Genomic DNA, 20,839 nt, shown 5'->3' on the forward strand with positions numbered 1-20,839 from the left:
TCTATTCTGTCTTCTGGTGATAATTGTCCTGCCAGCTCTGCAGATTGTGGATATAGATAAGAAAGCCAGCGAGAGTGGATTGAGCACAATTAGAAACTTATCCACACTGGAAATGACCTGTGACTGCATTACCAGGTAGAATCTGGTCCTGAGTAGATACATCATATAAAGCTCAGCACACAGATCTTGTAAAAGAAGAGGTGTTTATTTTTCATTGCTGTGAGTTCCAGGTTTAAAATATTTTGCTACTGTTCTGTGTGAATCCAGCATACCTTCACATAAATCATGTAACCATGCCACAGAGAAGTAGAGAAACAGTGAGCAACCTGTCCTCAGGAATTCATGTTCAAAGACAACATAAAGACACAGATCAAAGTATTTTCATGAAAGCTTGAAGGTAATATCAGCAAAATTTGTTCATTAGAGAAGGATTAATGTTTGCTTTTAAAACTTAAAAGAATTATGAATTTTTTAAATAAATGCATAGTAGATAGAAGTATATTTTTTAAAAAAATATTTATGTATTTATATGGCTGCACCAGATCTTAGTTTCAGCTTGCTGGATATTCGATCTTTGTTGAGGCATGCGAGTTCTTTAATTGCAATATGCAGGATCTTTAGCTGTGGCAGGCAATCTCTTAGGTGAGGCATGTGGGATCTAGTTCCCTGACTGGGGCTTGAACCTGGGCCCCCTGAATTGGGAATCTTAGCCACTGGACCACCAAGGAAGTCCCTTGAATTCTTTTATATGGAAAAGGGGAGCTAAAACTGCAGAGGCGGAGGAAATGAGATGAGGAATCAAAGAGGAGGAGGGAAGATGAGCTGGCTAAATGGTCACAAAGAGTTGGACACGACAGAGCGACGGAACAACAAGAGGGAAACTGAAGGGAAGGGAGGGGAAAAAGTAGTGGACAACGTGAGCAGCTGCACCAGGGCTGACTGCTCTCTCTGCCCTTGGGCCCTATCTATAATGCAGGTAGGGAATTCCTTCAGCTCAGAATGTTTTGGGGCTTGAGAGGGAGAATTCCTCCTAACATCAGGCACCAAGGGTTGACCACTGTCTTGGTCAGTGTGTGCTGCCCTAACAAAATGCCAAAGACTGGATGGCTTCTCACAGTTCTATAGGCTGGAAGTCTGAAGTCAGAATGCCAGCGTAGTTTCCACTGAGGCTTCTCTTGTGGTGGTCTCCATTTTGCCGTATCCTCACAAGACCTCATCATTGTGTGAGCACGGGGCAGGGTTGGGGAGAGCAGCCTTTGGAGTCTCTCCTCATAAGGGTGTTAACCTTATCCTATCAGGACCCCCACCCTTAGGACCTTGTAATTACCTCCTTGTGGGCTCTATATATAATCGCCTTGGAGGTTAGGGTTTCATCATATGAATTTGGGGTGAATGCAGTTCAGTCCGCGGGAACCACCAATTGTAACAGAAAGAATCTCTCCAAAGGTGTCTTGCCAACATACTGCTGAAGAGACTGCTATTAACCAGTACATGTGTGTGCGCGCGCTCAGTCGTGTCTGACTCTGTGCCATCCCATGGATTGTATGTAGCCCACCATGCTCCTCTGTCCATGGGATTTCACAGGCAAGAATACTGAACGGGTTGGCATTTCCTCCTCCAGGGGATCTTCCTGACCCAGGGACTGAACCCGCGTCTCTTGGATCACCTGCACTGGCAGGCGGATTCTTTACCACTGCGCCACCTGGAAAGTCCATTAACTAGTACATAACCCATGGTTTTCTGGAAGCATTGTGCCCGGCCATTAGGCAGCGGAGCCGAGAAAAGGAGAAAGCAGGCACAGAGCGGAAAGGGTGCACAGCGAACGCTTTATAAACACTCTGAATGGGTGAAAAAATAATGACCTCTGACTTCTTTATGGTTCTTAACTCACGCTGCCACAGATTGGTTATAAGGTCCATATCACACTGTGATATGAAAGTATTAATTGAATAGGGGCAATCAGAATTTCTATGTGAATAATGACCTAGAAAATAATACTCTGCCCATTTAACAATAGAATGGGGAGCCAAGGCTTCACTTGGCAACAGTTCTCTTGATGGGGTCAGATTTTATTTTAAACCCTGAGGTATATACATTTTATGTCCTGTTTTAGCTCTTAAATCTGATGTGAATTTCTTTAGAGTCACTTAAGAGGAAGGAAGAGAATTAACGGAGGAAAAATAAGTAAGTTGCTAGTATCGTTCTTTTGGTTTCGTTTGTGACCTTCTGACAGATAGCTTCATCAATGCTCATCTTGAATAGTAACCATTCCATTAAAAACAAACCAGTAAATTTAGTTAATATTAATGTGCCATTGTCAGTTTCTTGGCTTTGACCAATGTAAGATGTTGACAATGAGAAGAACTGAATGAAGGGTATCCAGCAACATCCTGTACCGGTCTTTGCAACATTTTACTTTTCTGTAAATCTACAATTATTCCAAAATAAAAAGTTTATTTTTAAAACTCAGGTATGTGTGTTTTACAGGGAGCATGTCTGAATAAGAAAGCTGTTAGCTATACTTTTATGGGAGCATTTTCTCAGTGTTTCTCCAGATGAGTGATCATTTAAATTTGATATCCTGAGAAGCTGATGGCTCACCCTGCCTTCATGTTGACCATTTAGACAGGTCCCTGGTTGACCATGTTGAGATGCTGTCCTGTCTGATACTGAATCAGAGAATGAGGAGGATTTAGGATTATCTGACTTTGGGGAATGCCACTGAGCAGTAAAATAAAATAAAATAGAATCATTTCTTTGCATTGTTTACAAGCCACAGCATACTATATCACACTGTAAGTTGCTTTCAAGCTTGTGTTCTCTATTAGGCTTGCCATGTGGTGTATCATGTGAAAGTGTCTAATGGTTACTGTGAAATTAGAGGCTGTCCAAACAAAATTTAAAATTCTAAAACTTTCACTCCAAAGTGTGATAATTCTTAGCTATGCTAGTAAACCATTGACATGTGTGGAAACATAATTCAATTTTTTTTTACATCAGACTGTCTTTTTTTAAAGGTGTGTCTAACAAAATGTGTGACTATATAATAGAGGAGACAGTATTTGATTTTTAATTTTTATGGTTAGTTTCCACCATGTTCTAGGTCCATTTGAATGTTTGAAAAATAACAAGGTAGTAGAAAAAAATGCTTATGTGAATCCCTGTGCTCACTGCATTGTTTTACTTATATTTTTGTGTTCCATCTTTTCCCCTGAAGAGTGAACTTGTGGAGAGTAGGAAATGTGGTCTCAATATCTAGCCCAATACAGTAAACAGTAAGGATTCAGTAAATATTTGTTTGAATGAATAATTGCATGAAATCACATTTAAATGAATTACTTCCACTTTGAAGGGAACCAAATAACTGCCTCTTGCCTTACTCTTGTCACAGCCCTTGTTTTAGGATGGCCTCACAGTTTGGACTAGTTTTTATCACTGCTATCATTCAGCTATATGTACTACCATTTCAAATCCATAAAAAGTGTTTAAAAAAAAAGAGGAAGTGTTCATGTTTCAAGCCCTATTAAGATGCATTTCCAAACATGTCAGACACATCTTTGTTAAAATTAAACCAGGGGTGGGTTTTGAGCGAACAGCCCTGTGTCCTTACAGATGCTGTGGATGGCTGCATCTAAGCTGCTTATTATATTGATGGGTTTGCTGCTCTGCAGCAGATGAAGACAGGCAGCTGCTTCCTCCATCAAAGCAGGAAGCAGCCTGAGTTTCTATTAACCGAGTCTTCATTTCTTCTATTGCCAAAATTCTTACACAAGACAAAGGAGCAGTGTTAGCACATTATTGCTTAACTAGACATGGACAACTGACAGCAAGTGATAAGCCTGTCTGCTTTTCACAACTGGTAATCATTTTTGGAATAGATGTTTTAATATAGTTGAATATAAATTTTGTAATTTACATCTACAATGGTACGTAAATTTATAGATCCAGTTTGTTGCAGGAGAATGAAGGCTATAATCACAAAAGGCTTTTCCCGGTGTTGTTTAATTTTTAATGACTATTTGAAAACTGGGGAAGGAAAATGAAATCAAATTCATTTCTTAAAAAAAAAAATACAAAAAGGTGTTAAAGACAATCATACAAGTTGGTTGAAGCCATTTGTAGATGGCCCCGACAGAGCAAGACCCCAGTGTTTACAGCCAGGACGTGCTTCGCACTCCATTTCCACATTAGTTGCAGTGAGCTGCCCGAGCTCATGCACCAGCAGAAATTTCTGGAGAGCAGACCATCATGTTTCCTTCATATCAATGAATAATGATGAGCAGGGAGACAGGAAGGACAAGGCCTTGGCCATTTTGCACAGCTGAGATCCCCAGCCAACTCTCATACTATTTCATTGGGTTTTGTTTTTTTCAGGTACCTGAACATTATACATTTACTTGCAGATAGAATAGCAGAGAGGGGTTTATTTAAAGTGGATTTAGGCTGTACCTCAACAACACGTTGCCTTATTTATCAAGTCAGTTTGCTGAATGGTGTGTTAACCTTTTGGAACTTGCTAAAGGCAATTCCTGCTATAAGAAGGGGACATGGTGCTCTTCATTCTCCTTCCTAAGCGGGGGAATTTGGAACAAAGGCTGTTTTGAAATGCTGGGATGGGTGTCTTCCAAACAACACTGCTAAATAAACAAGTTATGTTGCCTAACTAGCCTAATGCCAGGGCCATTTAATAAATGTACGTTGTGACTTTGGCATCTGTGGCACACACCTCCTAAATACCATTTTCTCTCCAGGAGGCACTTTCATAAATGCACAGAGCATGCACTCCACACGGAACACAAGGCTTTCAATTTGTTTGGAATTCAGTCACAGTGTTTACCGAGAAGTGAGATAAAGCTGGACCCCAAAAACCAGGAAGCTACTATAGAAATCAGATTCACAGATCATAGGTAACTCAGGAAGGACCACACGCTCCTTACTCGCCTTTAGAGTGCCGCGTAACAAGGGTGTGTCTGTGTGGGTGAAGTGGTTAGACACCTAAGATAAGGAACACTAAAAATTATTTCTAATACTTTCCTCTTTGCTCCACTCTGTTCGACACCCTATGGCTCTTACATGATGGTCCAAGACACAACATATCCTTATTTTTAAAAGTGTGATTCCACCCTGAGGACCCTGAGCATCTTGGGGAAGGATGTTACTTGGAGTAAAACAGGCGATGAAAGTTTTCCCTCTTTTGTTTTTTTTTTTTTGGGGGGGGGGGTGTCTGTGGGAAGGATGTGCTGTTTCAGGGAGAGCCCAGGAGGGGTTTCCCTGCTGGTAGGAGCTCTCTGGTCTGATTTTCTGGGTCTACCTTTCCAGAAATGACTGTTCTCACTTTCTGACATCCTCTCTGACCAATGGCGATGTAGCATTTACTCACCTAGAGAGCTCCTGCTGGGAGATGTTCTTCTACCTGTGCTTTGAGACCACAGGAGAATTTTTTCTTCCCAAAAGATAGTTATTCTGAGGAAGAGGAAATATGTTTGAGGGGAAAAACACAGCATATATCTGAGAACAGTGCTCAGTACTGGAAAAGGAAAAGTTGGACTTGAGAAAGTTGCCTGGATTAAGTAAATAAAAATCTATCACAGCTACAATATATAGATGTAGAGTAGTTCTTTTCTGAAGCTGTGAGATTTAATTGACAAAGGCAGTTCTAATTTTGTAAAAGTGGATGTGTGATGAAGACTTGATCTCTAAGGTGATTTTGAATGCTTTCTAAAATCCTTTGAATCCTTTCTTGGATTATAGTACGGTTAAAACATTTTAACCAACCCAGCTTCAACCTAAAATGTTGTAAAGTAAAGCTCACTGATGATTTTATAGCTTTCGTTTGGAAATGCATAAATGCTGTGATCTATAGCTATTAAAGATGGAAGAGTCCTCAAAATCAATTTGACCCTTCCAATTTATTCTTTTTTAAAAAAAAATTATTTTATTTGTTGGCTGCACTGGGTCTTCATTGCAGTGCACAGGCTTCTTGAGTTGCAGCATGTGTGCTTTCTAGTTACGATGTGTGGGTTTAGTTGCACCACAGCATGTGAGATCTTAGTTCCCCGACCAGGGATCTAACCTGCGTCCCTTGCATTGGAAGGTGGACTCTTAACTGGACCGCTAAGAAAGTCCCAGACCCGTCCAATTCATTCTTGAAACTAGATCGCTGAATATTCATTAGAAGGACTGATCTGAAGTGCCAATACTTTGGCCACCTGATGAGAAGAGCTGACTCATTAGAAAAGACCCTGATGCTGGGAAAGATTGAAGGCAGGAGGAGAAGGGGATGACAGAGGATGAGATGGTTGGATGGCTAAATGGACATGAGTTTGAGCAAGCTCCAGGAGATGGTGAAGGACAGGGAAGCCTGGCATGCTACAGTCCATGGGGGTCTCAAAGAGCCAGATACCACTAAGCGTCTAAACAACAGAGAGCCCAAATATGATTTGTCCAAAGTCCCAAAATTAGTTGTTAACTGAGCTCTGAGAACTAGAAACGAGTTCTTTTGATTGCTGAGCCAGTCACCAGGGTTGAGGCAATTGGTGTAGTGGTTAAAAGACTGGACTTTAGAAACTGAGTATGTGGGCTCAAATCCTGACACCACTTAAACCTTCTGTGCTTTGGTGTACCTCGATGTGCCCCTTAGCTGGCCGTAACGATGGTACATATCTTATAGGGTTGTTTTAAGGATTAAATGAGATAACACATTTAAAGTACACAGCTCAGTGTTTGCCCGGTAGTAAGTGTTCAAAAAGTGATCCTAACAACAACAGCAACGAACACTAATTGCGTTTGCTTGGTACTCTCATTCAATCTTCATGTTACCAGAATCCAAGCGCCTACTGCTGGTCGCACAACAGGGCAATAAATCGATAGACAAGTTGTTGGGGCAAGGAATTGAAACTTTATTTAGAAAGCTAAAAAGCGGCTAGAGAAGATGGTGAACTAGTATCCCAAAGAACCATCTTACTTGAGTTAGAACTCAGTCTTCCTTTATACTAAAAGGGGAGGAGGTGTGGTTGGTTGTTGCAAGCTTCTTGGTCTCTAAATCCTTTGTTCTTGTAGCTGTCCAGGTAGGTTAGGTCATCATGTTCCTATAAACCTCCAACAGGACAAATGTTTTTCTCTGCAATTTTTTATTTCTATATGAATGGGAAAGAGTTATACTTTTAAAAATCAGAGCCTTAAAGATAGGTTATACTGTATATTTCAGGCAGTTGCCTATACATTATAGGCAACATTTTTAACTTGTAGCAAAAGCAATAAAATACAAAGATTAAAGTAAAAGAAACAGATCCAATTTGGAGGCAGATTTGTTCTTCCCTATTACACTCTCATCTCTACTTACAGTGTAGACAGTATTATTACTACCAGATAAGGAGGTGATGCAAGAAGAGCTTAAGTGACTTGCTAAGGTCACAAAGCTAATAAGCCTCAGAGCTGTCTTCCCAGTTCGTTACTGTCTGCACCACTGGAACCGTGGCCGTGGCTGCAGCTGCAGTGTATTCCTTTTTCTCAGCGGTGCTGCAGCGTCTTCCTGGTCCTGTCTCCACTTCTCGTTTGTCACTTAGTTGATTTTGCAGCATCTGCTCTAAAACTGACCATCAGACTGAAGGCTGAGGTCTGGGGAATGAGCGCCACAGACTCTTTTCCTCTCCCTGCTTCAGGTTCATGCTGGAGCTGGGGCGCCTTTCAGATTTCCCTTATTTCATAATCATCAAATTAATAGGTATCTGAATTAAAATTAAAGTTTTAAAATTTAATGCATTGCTCATAAAATCACACCCATAAACCAACCCAGTGTGTAGTTCTAGAAGAATATATTGTTGAAATACCTGGGCAATTTTTTGTGTCCCTTCACTTCCACATGCTCATTATCTATATCACTTGGCTTCCCCGGAACAGAAGAAAACTGCAGAACAATTCATTTGGCCCTTGATTTTGCAATCTAGTGGAAGGCAGTATAGCACAGAAGTTAAGAATAATGGCTTTAGAATCAGATTACCTGGATTCAAATTCCAACTCAATGGCAAAATATCTGCCTAATTTGGGGGAAGATTTCTCAACCTCTCAGTGCCTCCATTTTCTCATCTACCTTGTGCCTGGCTAGCAGTCAGCATTCAACAAACATTAGAACATCACAGAGCAAGCTTCCACCCACTCACGGTACAGGGCTACACTGGACATTCCATTTCACCCAGATGTACTTGTGTTCTCCATGATCTGACTCCACACACAGAGGCAGGCTTGTGCTTCATAATTGCTGTTCAGAGCAAGTCTGTTAATGGGCCAGAGCAGATAGAGCAAGCATTGTCTCTCTCTCTATATATATATGCCATGTGTGTGTGTATGTATATATATACATATATATATACACACACACATATATATGGTATAATATATATAGTATTCTTACTTATGATTGATTTTCAAAGTTTCCTTAGCTGGGACAGATTTTTCCAGAGTTCAGTTTTGGTTTGATTTTATGGGTTGCCCATTAGCAACAATAATCTCCCTGAAAGTATCATAAACATATAATCAAGATTGGTAAAATTGCCTGAATAGACAAATGTCAAAATAATAACAAAGGCAAGAGCAGCCACAACAATAGCTAACATTATTTTAAAAATGATTATCTCCCAGGCACTGTTCTAAGTGCCTTCTAGGCATTGTCTCATTTATTCCTCACAACCATGGCATGAAGAAGTACTGTTTTTGCTTGTACTTCACAAATGAGAATACTGAGGCATTACCCAACAATGCTGTCTAAAGTGGCAACCCCCCGACCCCTATAGTTATTTTCTATTTCATTAATGGTTTTTTTTTTCACAACATTTATTACTATCTAGAACTACTTTGTTTATTGCCTCTATTAAAGCTATTTGGTCACAGACTTTGTTTTAATCACTGCTGTATCTTCACCTCCTAGAATTGGCCTTGCTTAGCAGCTCAGTCGTGTCTGACTCTCTGCAACACTTTAGACTGTAACCCTCCAGGCTCCTCTGTCCATGGGATTTTTCAGGTGAGAATGCTGGAGCGGGTTGCCATTTCCTCCTCCAGCGGATCTTCCTGACCCAGGAATTGAATCCACGACTCCTGTATCTCCTGTATTGCAGGTGGAATCTTTACCACTGAGACATCGGGGAAGCCTGACTGCCAAGAATTGTTCAATGAATGAGAGTTAAAAAGTTTAGGTACTTGCCCAAGGTCACACAGCCAGTAAGAGCCAGTATTCAAGCTGAACTCTGTTTAACTCCAGAGCATGAGATAAGGTTCTTCATTGTAGATTTTTATAGCTTGAATCCCCCTCCCTCGCATAATCTTACCCAAGCCTAGTATTTTATGAATGAGCATGCTAATGCTCAGAAATGCTACATAACTTCCCAGTTCCACATAGATTGCTAGTGGTAGACCCAGAATCAGACCTCAGACCCCCAGCTGTGTTTTTGTACCACGAATGCAGCCTGAGGAGGAGCTCATATAAAACTCAAGGAAGATCCTGTACGTATCTGGTATACATCATCAGCCCAATTCTCATGCCATAAACTGAAGTCACACTTGACACTTCCCTCTCTCTTACCACCCCCTTCATCTAATTAACTAATAATTAGATTGTCAGTATACCTTCTAAATATAGCTCAAATCTTTCCTCTTTTCTTCATCTCCACTAACTATCACCCAAGCCACCATCAGCACTGACCTAGGTAATTGTAGTAGCCCCCTACCCAGTTTCCCTCACCTCCTCTTGCCCCGTTTCAGCCTATTTTCTTCAGAGCAGTCAGAATGATCTAAAATGTGAATCTGACTATACCACTTTGCCACTTAAAATGTATCATTTACTTTAAGGTGCAACTTTAAATTCTTTTTTAAAGCAGTTTTTAAACAGATTTATTTATTTATTCACTCTCTTGACTGTGCTGGATCTTTGTTGCTACACAGACTTTTCTCTAGTTAGGGCAAGCGGGGGCTCCTCTCTAGTTGCGAAACACAGGTTTCTCATTGCAGCAGCTTCTCTTATTGTGGGCTCTAGGGCTCGTAGGCTTCAGTAGTTGCAACTCCTGGACTCTAGAGCACAGGCTCAGTAGTTGTGGCACACAGGCTCAGCTGTTCCATGACATGTGGCATCTTCCTGGACCAGGGATCGAACCCAGGTCTCCTGCACTGGCAGGCAGATTTCCCACCACTGAGCCAGCCACCAGGGAGCCCACAATTAAAATTCTTAACATGGCCTTTGAGCCTGTGAAATCTGGCCCCTGAGCACCCCCTTCAGTCTCATCTTGTCCTGTCTCTTCTTTTCTCACTTATCCTCCAGCTTCCTGGACCCTGTTTCCATTCCTGGAGCATCAAAGTCTTCTCTTCAAAGCTTTATTTCATGATGCTCCCTTCTGTGGACCATTCCCTCCAGCTCTGGGCCCCTCTTCCTCCTTTTCTTGCCTGTTCATCCTCTGGGTCTCAGCCTGCCTACTATTTCTACAAAGAAGTGTCCCCTGGTGGACTCCTCCCAGCCTCCCCTCCAACCAGCTTAAGTCCCCTATGATTGCTTCTCAGAAGCACTGTCTATTTTTCCTACACAGTATTTATCACGTTTATAATTAGGCACATTACTTGTGTTGTTGTTTGTCTACTAGTTTTCTTCCCTAACCAAACCGAATCTCCAGTGACCTGGCTGTATGACGCCCTGCTGATCCACAGGGCCTGAAATATAGTAGATGCCCAATAAATATTTATAGAGCATTCTGTATCTTCTTACAGATTTCCACTCTGAGTTCAAGACAAAGCAGAAATGCTTAAGTAAAAGGAGACAGAGCATAAACACTGAAAACAGTCCAAGAGGTTTATCTACCTACCTGTTCCAGCATGAGCAGCTTTTCATTTTAGTAATATCTACTGATGGGTTTCTTCTTCCAGAAGAGTCAGTGGTCTAGCTAAGGATGTGCTCACCTCTCCATTTGAGTCTCAGGTTTGAGAGAGGCCTTGCTTCTGACTTCTGCATGACAGACATGATCACTTAGTTGGGGGAAGGTAAAGAGAGCTGCTGCTTACTTTCCAGACATCAGCAGATCACAGAAAAGCCATGTCTCTGCTCCAAGAGCTAGGTCTGTTGTCATCTTGGGGCAAGTAGAGGCTGTCAGAGTCAAAAGAGGGGTCAGCAGTGTTGCCCATTGGCTACTGTGTGTCAGAGTCCCAGGACTTGTTTCTAACACAAACTGTGGGAAAGCAAAAAGCTCCAGAATGGAAGTGATCTAGAGAGACCCATGTTTGGCTAAAGGCTCATGTCTCTTAATATCTACAGACAATTAATTTTAGAATTTGTTCAGGCTTTAGGTTAATAACAGATGTGTTTTTTTTTTTCTAAATTAACCACAAAACTTGACATTTAAATGAATTCTAGGACTTCCCTGGTGGTCCAGTGGTTAAGAATCTGCCTCCCAAGGCAGGGGACCTGGTTACGATCCCTGCTCTGGGAAGACCCCACATGCCACGTAGCAACTAAGCCCTTGTGCCACAACTACTGAGCCCGCAGTCTAGAGCCTGCGAGTCACAACCGCTGAGCCCAAGTGCTGCAGCTGCTGAAGCCCTCACTTGCCTGGAGTGTGGGCTCCACCAGAGACGTCACCACAGTGAGAAGCCCACACACTGCAGCGAAGAGCAGCCCCTGCTCACTGCAACCAGGGAAAACCCATGTGTAGCACCGAAGACCCACTCTAGCCCAAAATTAAAATTAAAAAAATAAATCTTTAAAAATTAATAAAATAATTCTAAACTAGCTACTTCACAGATGACAAAAAGCTGGTTACATACCTCAAATGGATCACATCGCCAACCTTCCCCTTCATCACATGTAAAAGAAATCTCGTACTCATAAGCAATCACCCCTCATTTATTCTGGACATTTAACATAAATGGAAAAATAAAATATGTAGTCCTTTGTGTCTGGCTTCTTCCTCTTAGCATAATAATGTTCATGTTCTATGCATGTTGTAACATGAATCAGCACTTTATTTCCTTGTATTGCCAAATAATTGTCTATTACGTAGATATACCACAGTTTATTTAGCCATTCACTAGTTGATAGACATTTAGGTCGTGTCCACTTTTTAGCTGTTATGAATAATGCTGCTGTGAACTTTTGTATACAAGTTCTTGTGTGGACATTTTTTTTTTCTCTTGGATACATACCTAGGAGTGGAATTGCTCGGTTATGTAGTAACTCTACATTTAACTTTTTGATAAACTGCTAGACTGTTTTCCAGAGAAGGAAATGGCAACCCACTCCAGTGTTCTTGCCTGGAGAATCCCAGGGACGGGGGAGCCTGGTAGGCTGCTGTCTATGGGGTTGCACAGAGTCAGACACGACTGAAGCAACTTAGCAGCAGCAGCAGTAGCAGACTGTTTTCCAAAACGGCTGAACCATTTTACATAATTTCCCCACAACCTCACTAACATTTGTTATTGTCTGACTTTTTCAATATAGCCATCCTAGAACAGGGTGAAGTGCTATTTCATTGTGGTTTTGATTTGTACTGAGATGACCTAAAAGTTTAACAAATAAGCAAAAATTAAAATCCCTCTCCGGTCAAGGTTTCGAGGAAATAAACACTCTTATTAGAGTTGTAGCTTGGTACAGTTTTTGGAGGGGCAGTTAGATATATCAGAATGTGAAATGTACTTGACTTTTCAACAGATTTTCCATTTCTGGGTATTTGACCTAAGAAGAAAAAAATTATATGTTGGGGAAAAAAATGTGTCTTTATTATACCACTGTTTATAATATCATAATATAAAAAACTTAGAAATTAACTGAAATGTCTATCAAAAGGAAACTGGTTAAATAAACTATGATGCAAACATAAAATATTTAGGCAGCCATTAAAAATGATGCAGGTATAGTATATTTTTATAATCATGGCAATCTATCCATCACATACTTAGTGGGGCAAAATGAGATTATTGAATACCTCCCTGAGAAGATCCCACCTGTGTAAAATGTCTTTATGCCTAGAGAGATTTTTTTGGAATGGTGTCCAAAATGTTAACAGTGATTATATACTAGTGGTGGAATTTTAGGTGATTTTTAAACTTTATTCTTTGAACTTCTCATATCTAATTTAGTTAAAAATCAACCTCTATAATTTTTAAGAGAAAATTATAAAACTGTTTTAAAAGACTATGCATTTTAGAAATCACATTTTTGTTCTTAATCAAGGCTTGAATTTTAGTTAAATATTCTTCCCCATCATTATTTTTTAAATCCTCAAAACCACCTATAAAGGCATAAAGAAATTCATCATTGTGGTGATTATATTCACTTGATGTGGAAAACTGTCTTGGGCTCTTCCTTCAGAGAATTTTATTATGTGTTTTAATCTTTATTATAGAGTTCTTTTTGTGTGGAGGTATGCCAGGTATTAGGGCTTTGGGGTGGTGCCAAAGCGAATGATTAGGATCAGGTCAAAAAAGTTCTCCATGTGTTCTGATTATTAGGATAGTTGTTTGAGGTTCACACTCTCTTCCACTCTTTTATCCCTCTTTGCAGGAGAATAACAACAATTTTCTTTTTCTTTGAGCTTGTTATGACTTAGAAATTGTTTTAAATACATTTCATATACTTTACTCGTTTAATCCTCACAGCAATCCTGTGAGGTTGATATTACAATAATATTATTTTACAGATAAAGAAACTGAGGAACAGAGAGGTTAAGTAACCTATCTAAGGTCAACTCAACTAGGAAAGGCAATGCTGGGGCTGGAGCCCAGCTGAGTTTGGTTCCTAAGTACCTGTAACTGCTACACTCTGCCTCTCTGACTTCTACTAAATATAACTCCAGACACTTCATGCTGGTTTATTTTGTTTCTCCCCCAAATTGTCATTTCTACCAGAAACGCCAGAATGAGCTAGTAAGAAGAGGTGACGGGACTTTTCTGCAACAAATGTTCTACAGAGTTGTTTCTTTGCTGTTTATTAATATATGCATACCCATTGATTCTCTTAGCATTTTACTTACCATTTCTTTGACATCATCTCTGAAATATCAAAAGTATAAAGAAAAAAATTAAGAGCACATCCATCTTCTCTTTAAGCAATTCATATTCATCCATGAAAAACTGTTGTCTTCTAAATAAATGATTTACAGATGATGATTTTAGGAAATGCTCTTCCACAGAATTTAATGGGTAGGATTATTGTTAAATTGAAAGATGTACAAAGTTGGTGAAACTTACATTTCTCAATTTTATACTCCAGTTGGATTTTAGTTGAAGAAAGGAAATAATTATGTATATGAAAAACATTAGTATGGAGTCAGACAAGAAAGGTATAATAACCTCAGTGGTTTTATTTGCTCCTGGAAGTGATTTTTGCTGAGTATGAGCTACAAATACAGTAGGTCTTCATGATCCTAAAGACTTGGTCAAAATGAAGATTCATGTGTATAAGAGTAAGATCTACCTGAAATACCATTCAAAATTTAACTTTGGATGTTTATAATTTTGGCTGTTATTGTTTTTGCTGTTTTGTTGTGATTGAAATCTAGTAAAAATTATTTAGGATATTTTCCTGGGGGAAAAGTTATAATCCAGAACAAAAGAAATGCATGTGATATGACGTTACTAGTAATAATTACGGTAAGTTTGATTCAAGTTGAAATCGCTTATACTGAACATTATTTTTTAAAAGGCATATCTTCAGAGCATGACAAAAGAGAGTGTTTACAGAAGAAACTTCTGTGATCAAAAACTCTATATCCTTTTGTGTTTTCTAGGCATCTGGCCAGCTGAAGAGGTTTTGGCTTACTACTGCCTCAAGCACAGTAGTATATTCAGGTACAAAGCTGCACTTAAAAATTTGTTTAGCCCACTATAGGTACTGTATCTACATGTTAACGATCACCATGATTACATTCTTCAAATTAAATTGTTAAATGTATATATAAGAAAGGAAGAAAGAAATGAAGGAAGGAAAGGAGGGGGACGGTCATGGTGAAAACATGTTGCTTCTGAAAAAGAAATCTGAATTGCCTTTGGGTACTAATATTGCACAGCAAGCTTTTTGCTATGTGTCAAAGGCTTTTGATTTCCACTCAAGGCATTTTATTTCACTTTGATTTTGGGGAAACGAAAGTGAAGCTCCAATCAATCCTTACTGATTGTAAAGGTCAAAAAAAAAAAAAACATTCTTTAAAGTTCTGCTAGGAAAGTCACTATGGAATATTTGATAAATAAATACCCCACAGATATTATTTAAAGATGCCATCCCATCCCTTATTTTAAAGTAACAATATGTACTTGTAAAATATAAATTACTATTACAGATTCATGCAATGGAAAAGAATGTTTTCAACTGTGAATGTTTTCAACTGTGAATGTGCATTATAGATTAAACCATGGATGGGATTACAAAAAAAGAAAACATTCCTTTAAAAAAAAAATGCTGAAGATGTTTGGTAGACTCAGAAAATATGGGTTTTTTCATTTCCATTCTCATTTTATAAAAGTCATCCAATATATGCTTCCTTAATAGCCCATTATGATTCCAGACAAGCCATTAGTGATCATTTTAACAATATATACTTACAAGATCAGGTGTGTGTTGTAACAATATGTATTTATAAGCCTGGGTCAATAATATGTAGTTTTTGAAGCTCTGTGGGTCCATATTTACCAACCAGTTTCTAATTGCTTTGAATAACTAAATACTCATTATGTGTATTTCAGAATACGAATGTCCTGGCTTGGCTTCTTCTTCTTTTCCCTCTCTTCTCACCTCTCCCTCCCTTGATTCTCTCTGTCTTTTTTTTCCCTCTTGCTGAGGAAATAAACTTCCCAAATTGGGAAGAAGAGACAAATTCTTAAGAGTATAAGCATATAAAGTAAGATCAGGGCAGTACTGAATTGAGCTTCAGAGCTGCCCTAGAAGCTCATCTCACTGTGCTTAAGTTTGCCTGGAGCTCCAATCAGCAGGCAGTGGGCCAGAGCAGGAATGTCACACGTTGAGGGCTGATATTTAGGCACAAAGAGGAAGGTAAGTGCAGAGTGCCACCCGAGACTGTCAGCTTTAACTCTGAGCCGCTTTTCTTTGGAGCGGTCAAGTCAGAGCCCAATCATTCCTTGAGCCTGGGTTTGGTGGCTTAACCATATTATGTCCCCGCATTGTTTATTCACTGTGTTGTGTTGGGGTCTATTGTTATTTAAGTGTTAATTGCTAAATGTTCCTTGTGTAATTGTTCTTTATGGGGGCTGTTCAGCTTTCCAAAATACTACTGTTTGTTTTAGATTTTTTTTTTTTATTTCAAGATTGCATGTATTTGTGTGTGTGTTGTGTGTCTTTCACTATAATATACGTATATACACACTCACATATATTCTTCATTTACTTGTCTAACTGTTTTTGAAGGAATGAATGTGGATTAACAGTGTTATCCTTTCCTAACAATTATCTTTCGCTACTCTAGCTAGTTTAGTTCTAAAAGACAGCGCCATTGACAGGGGAAAAAAAGGGAACCTTCTCAGATTTTTCAGCTCAGCGGTGGTAATGTTGCAGTGGACGCTAATGAGGGAACCCCCACTGGTTTGCCTGCTTTGTGACTTTTCTATTTCATAATTATTTTTAAAACGCAAAACGACATGAGGTAGCCTCGTCATGTCTCTACAACTTCCTGGTAGCGCCGTTCTTACTGCAGATGGCAATTTGTTCTTGTAACATATATATCTCTCTGCCCATTTTCATCTCATTTGTATGGGTTCTACCATTTCTTTTCTCTCTTTCAGGGACCTTGCTGTGTGTGAGCTAGGGGGTGGCATGACATGCTTGGCTGGGCTCATGGTAGGTCTTTTCTCAATTCCAATCCCATTCAGAGAGAGGAACAAAAGGAAAAATGTTCCAGGGCCTCCAACTGCTGGGTCAGAGAACCGTCAACAGCATCAGCTGCGGTCAAGCTGCCGGGTCTTGAGAGACCTTCTAGATTGACTTACTTTCGGATCATATTGATTTTATGGTTGCCTCGATGAGCAGAAACATTTTACCTCAGTGTAGTCAATATCGCTTGTTGTGACATTCCAGGCCTCGCACAGTCTTTCTTCGCCATAGCAAAAGCATTTTTTTTTTTTCAGATTATAGTCCCATTTGCTAAGATACAGGAATAGCCCGGCAAATCACAGTTGGAGCACCATGATATAGCTGCTAATGTTTTGCCTGCATTATTACACCAACAAACATGATCCAGAGCGCTCAGTAATTAGATTCTTTTGAATTAGATTGGCCATTCAGGAACGTCGTTCCCCATTCTCTGGGTTCTGAGTCATGTATTCAGGAGATATTATGTAGCAGCACAGTGCATTAGACAAGTTTTTATGTCTCTACAAATAAAAGCATATTGTTACACTGATTGGCATTTGACAAACCTGTCGCTCTTACACAATGTGTCAGGGTTACAGCCCAATGTGCGAGCATGTCAAAGCTCACAAAAAAATTACCCTCACAAAGCCATCTGCCTGCAATGCAAAGTTATATGAAGGGCATCAGGCAGTCAGACAGAAGCAAGCTGAAAGGCAGAGTGACAGCCTTGTATGATGGCTCTACTAGATAAACAGAAGCCCACAAATGAAAGCCTCTCAGAATACCATCATCCGCTGTCACAATGCAATTACCGAACAGAATGATAGCAAGATAGAGGCTCCCGCAAATGGAATGATAAAAGTATTGACTGATTTGATTGAATGATTAAAATAATGCAGACATAAAATGAAAAAAGATTGAAGATTGTTACAGAGAAATAGGTGAGGAAGCATGATACTGAAGGCTTGTCACTCCTGTCTTCACTTCCACACAGACAAGCATATTTGCTCATTGTTTGCTGTGCCCCCCCCCTTTTTTTTTCAGGTTGCTATTTCTGCAGATGTCAAAGAAGTTCTGTTAACTGATGGGAATGAAAAGGCCATCAGAAGTATCCTTATTCAGATAGAAAACGGGCTTGTTGTGCTCATTCCTTTTCCTCGGCTGAGTAACAATTGATATAAAGAAAGACAGCATGGGGTATTAAAAGAGAGTTCCCCCCAATACAAATGATAAGTAATTAAGAAAAAGTAGAAATATATGACATTCATTGCATACGACTATGTTTTGTTTTGCTTTTTTGATTTCGGTGGGTTTTTATACTTATTAAAGGAGCTTATGATTTGTGGACCACTCAAAGCAATAAGAACATTTGTTTCATAATAATTTTCAAGCACTCTTGTCCTTTTATTTTTATTGAAATTTGCCAGGATAAAATAAATGACTTAACTTTTATTATATAGGCTGTTGCTTACAAAAATTAACTTCCAGCTTCATGTTCCATTATTACCTTTCTTCCGTGTGGACCATGAAATTGTGTACCTACTCTAATTTCTGAGGAGTCCCCTGTATCTCCCCACTGGAAACAGCTATCAGTTTTTCATTATTTCCTTTTATTTAGGATCATAAAAGCTATCTCTCTTTTTTTTTCTGCTATGCTATTACAATTCAAACCCCATTATATTAGATTATGCTTTACTAATATGTACACAGAGTTCATGAAAATTGAACTGTACTTTAACTAAAAAAGCAAGCATAATTTGTGGCTACTTTAGCAATCGAGCTGATTTGTTCAGGGGCAGTTAACAGCCTTTAGAAATTGAGAGGAAAGGTGGAGGATGTATTTGCTCTGGATTTTTTGGTGTGCTTTCTATTTACATTACGAAAGAGGCAATCTACTTATTTGAATTTTAGGCCCCTAAAATGCCAAAGCAGTGTTGATTTTTGTAAGAGGGAAGGAAGCATCTTACCTAGATCCTATTTTTGAATTTTCTTTTTCTACCTCTGCTATATGATTTTTTGAAAATAAAATTTGCAGCCGCTCTATCAGCCTCCTCACGCAGGAGGAAGGAGGTACCAGAAGCACAGAAGCTAATATTGTTCAGCGGCACTTGTGTGCTCTACAGAGCCCCACCCAGCTAATTGCCTGGCAGACTTAAAAAAAAAAAAACACAAAAAAACCAGGAAGGAAAAACAGCCAATCACAATCTTGGCCTTTCACACAAGGGAAAGAGATCACAAAAGGTGCTTCCTTTTTTAAAATGCAGGATTTTAATCATGATCTTCAGACTGTCGCAAGTTTCCCAAAATATTCCTGAAGATGAGCGATGTTGCTTCATTCACTCTGCTTTATTCTGAGTTCTTCCCTGCACTGTATCATTTCACTCTGCTCCTCCTCCACAAGTCAGGGAACACAGAAAGCAACAGGAAGTCAGGTATGCTGGCTCAGCCCCAATGGATGTTTTTTGGGGGGAGAAAAAGCAGGATTATTGGGGAAGAGGAGGTCATTTTAACCACAGAAACTTCCAGATTGGGCCCAGCAACCTGAGGTTTTTCTCAAGTCAGCAGGTGTCTTATTCAATAGCATTAGAAACCGATTAGAACTTTTATCAAACTATGGGAAGCATCTGTGGTCAGTATGTAAATTTAATTGTACTAAAATTACTGTTGAGCTAAACTACAGAGCTTCCAAAGAAGGGAAGCCATGCTTTTGTCATTAATTAATGCACCTTTGCTTTAAACAGCAAAGATGCCATGCCAGCTCTTGAAATCAGAGAGGAAATCTCAATTCTGTATTCACTCTGCCGGCCTTTCAAAGAAATGATTGGTACAGCCCCCTCCCAAGAAAATGGATTTTTAACATTTGGTCCTCTGAAGCTCAGCCCTGAGAGTGCTTTATTGTGCTGCGTTTTACAATGGGTTTAATATAGCAGGGTGCCAAAGGGCAGGAGGGGAAGAACTTTACAATGTAGATAAAGTAGGCCCTTTCAGGATGCAGACCAAAACTGGTAGCGTGTTTTATTTCATCTCTTAGGACTTTCCTGGCAGAGTTCAGTTTTTATCATGTTGTTCTATGTTTGTGTGCCTTTTTCTGTTGTAACTAGATCTAATTTTTTTTAAATTAAGAGAAAAAAGCATGCCTAAAGCCTTAAAATTTGGCAACATGTTTTTCCTGCTTTTAATACTAATGTTATTCTTGATTTACTAACAGAGCTTACAACTGGTGTCCATGGTAAGCTGTTTTACTGAGTGAGGTTAATATGAATGAAGTTTTTTTTTTCTATTTATGTGCCCACTTTCTATGAGAAAAACGAATTCACTGAATCACATACTGTTGATGCATATAGATTGAAACAAACTCATTTAAAAATTACTGTTTACATCTTTCCTTTAAAATTTTAGGAAGCCTAAATTATATAGCAGTTGTAGGATATTATCCAAAAATTACTTTCTAAAAAGTAAAAGTGGATGTCAACAAAAAAAGAGAGGGAGAAACATTGCCAGAAGCCAGAAAATCTCTAAGCAAAGCTGCTAATTATTCTTAATGGGCAAGATGAGCACATTAAGAAACAAATGAATACATCAGTGAAATGTAATTGAAAATCGACCTGGCAATCGCACATCACATCTGAGTATTGGCCTGTATATTATTCTCATTATTTTAAAAATTATTTTTGTTTTTCTTGGATCTGAATTGAATGAATCCAACTGAGCCTTACTTCCTACTCTCTTAAGCTTCTAAAATTCTGATTTTTAACCTTAAAAAAATAGCATTTTCTGATATTTCCTATTTATCATCTGTTATTTCTTTTTTTTTTAATACTTGAGGCAATGAATGGAGACATTCTGAATCTTTATATCATAGAAGCATATCAACCAGTTGTAAGCTTATTTACTGTCTCCCTAAAATATATCAAATGGATTTGGCTATGTCTTCTAGAGCTCTCCACCTTGAACCTGGAGAGCTAGATGTGGATTTGAAATTTATAAGTGGAGATATCTGAAAAGAGATTA

At 39.2% G+C, this 20,839-nt stretch overlaps 1 protein-coding gene across 4 annotated transcripts in view; it reads left to right on the top strand.

Moving 5' to 3' along the window:
• Positions 1-20,839, top strand: part of CAMKMT (calmodulin-lysine N-methyltransferase) — a 405,234-nt gene that overhangs the window by 332,218 nt on the left and 52,177 nt on the right. For 3 of the 4 annotated variants that reach the window (XM_070477626.1, XM_070477618.1, XM_070477637.1), the window contains exons 4-6: positions 14,757-14,817; positions 16,762-16,816; positions 17,873-17,936. In XM_070477626.1, coding sequence (XP_070333727.1) covers positions 14,757-14,817; positions 16,762-16,816; positions 17,873-17,936 — 180 coding nt within the window. The remainder of the gene's footprint in view (positions 1-14,756; positions 14,818-16,761; positions 16,817-17,872; positions 17,937-20,839) is intronic. The other variant, XM_070477642.1, reaches the window with a different exon arrangement.

Source organism: Odocoileus virginianus, chromosome 2 (genome assembly GCF_023699985.2).
Source record: "Odocoileus virginianus isolate 20LAN1187 ecotype Illinois chromosome 2, Ovbor_1.2, whole genome shotgun sequence".
In the NCBI taxonomy this organism is placed as follows: domain Eukaryota; kingdom Metazoa; phylum Chordata; class Mammalia; order Artiodactyla; family Cervidae; genus Odocoileus; species Odocoileus virginianus.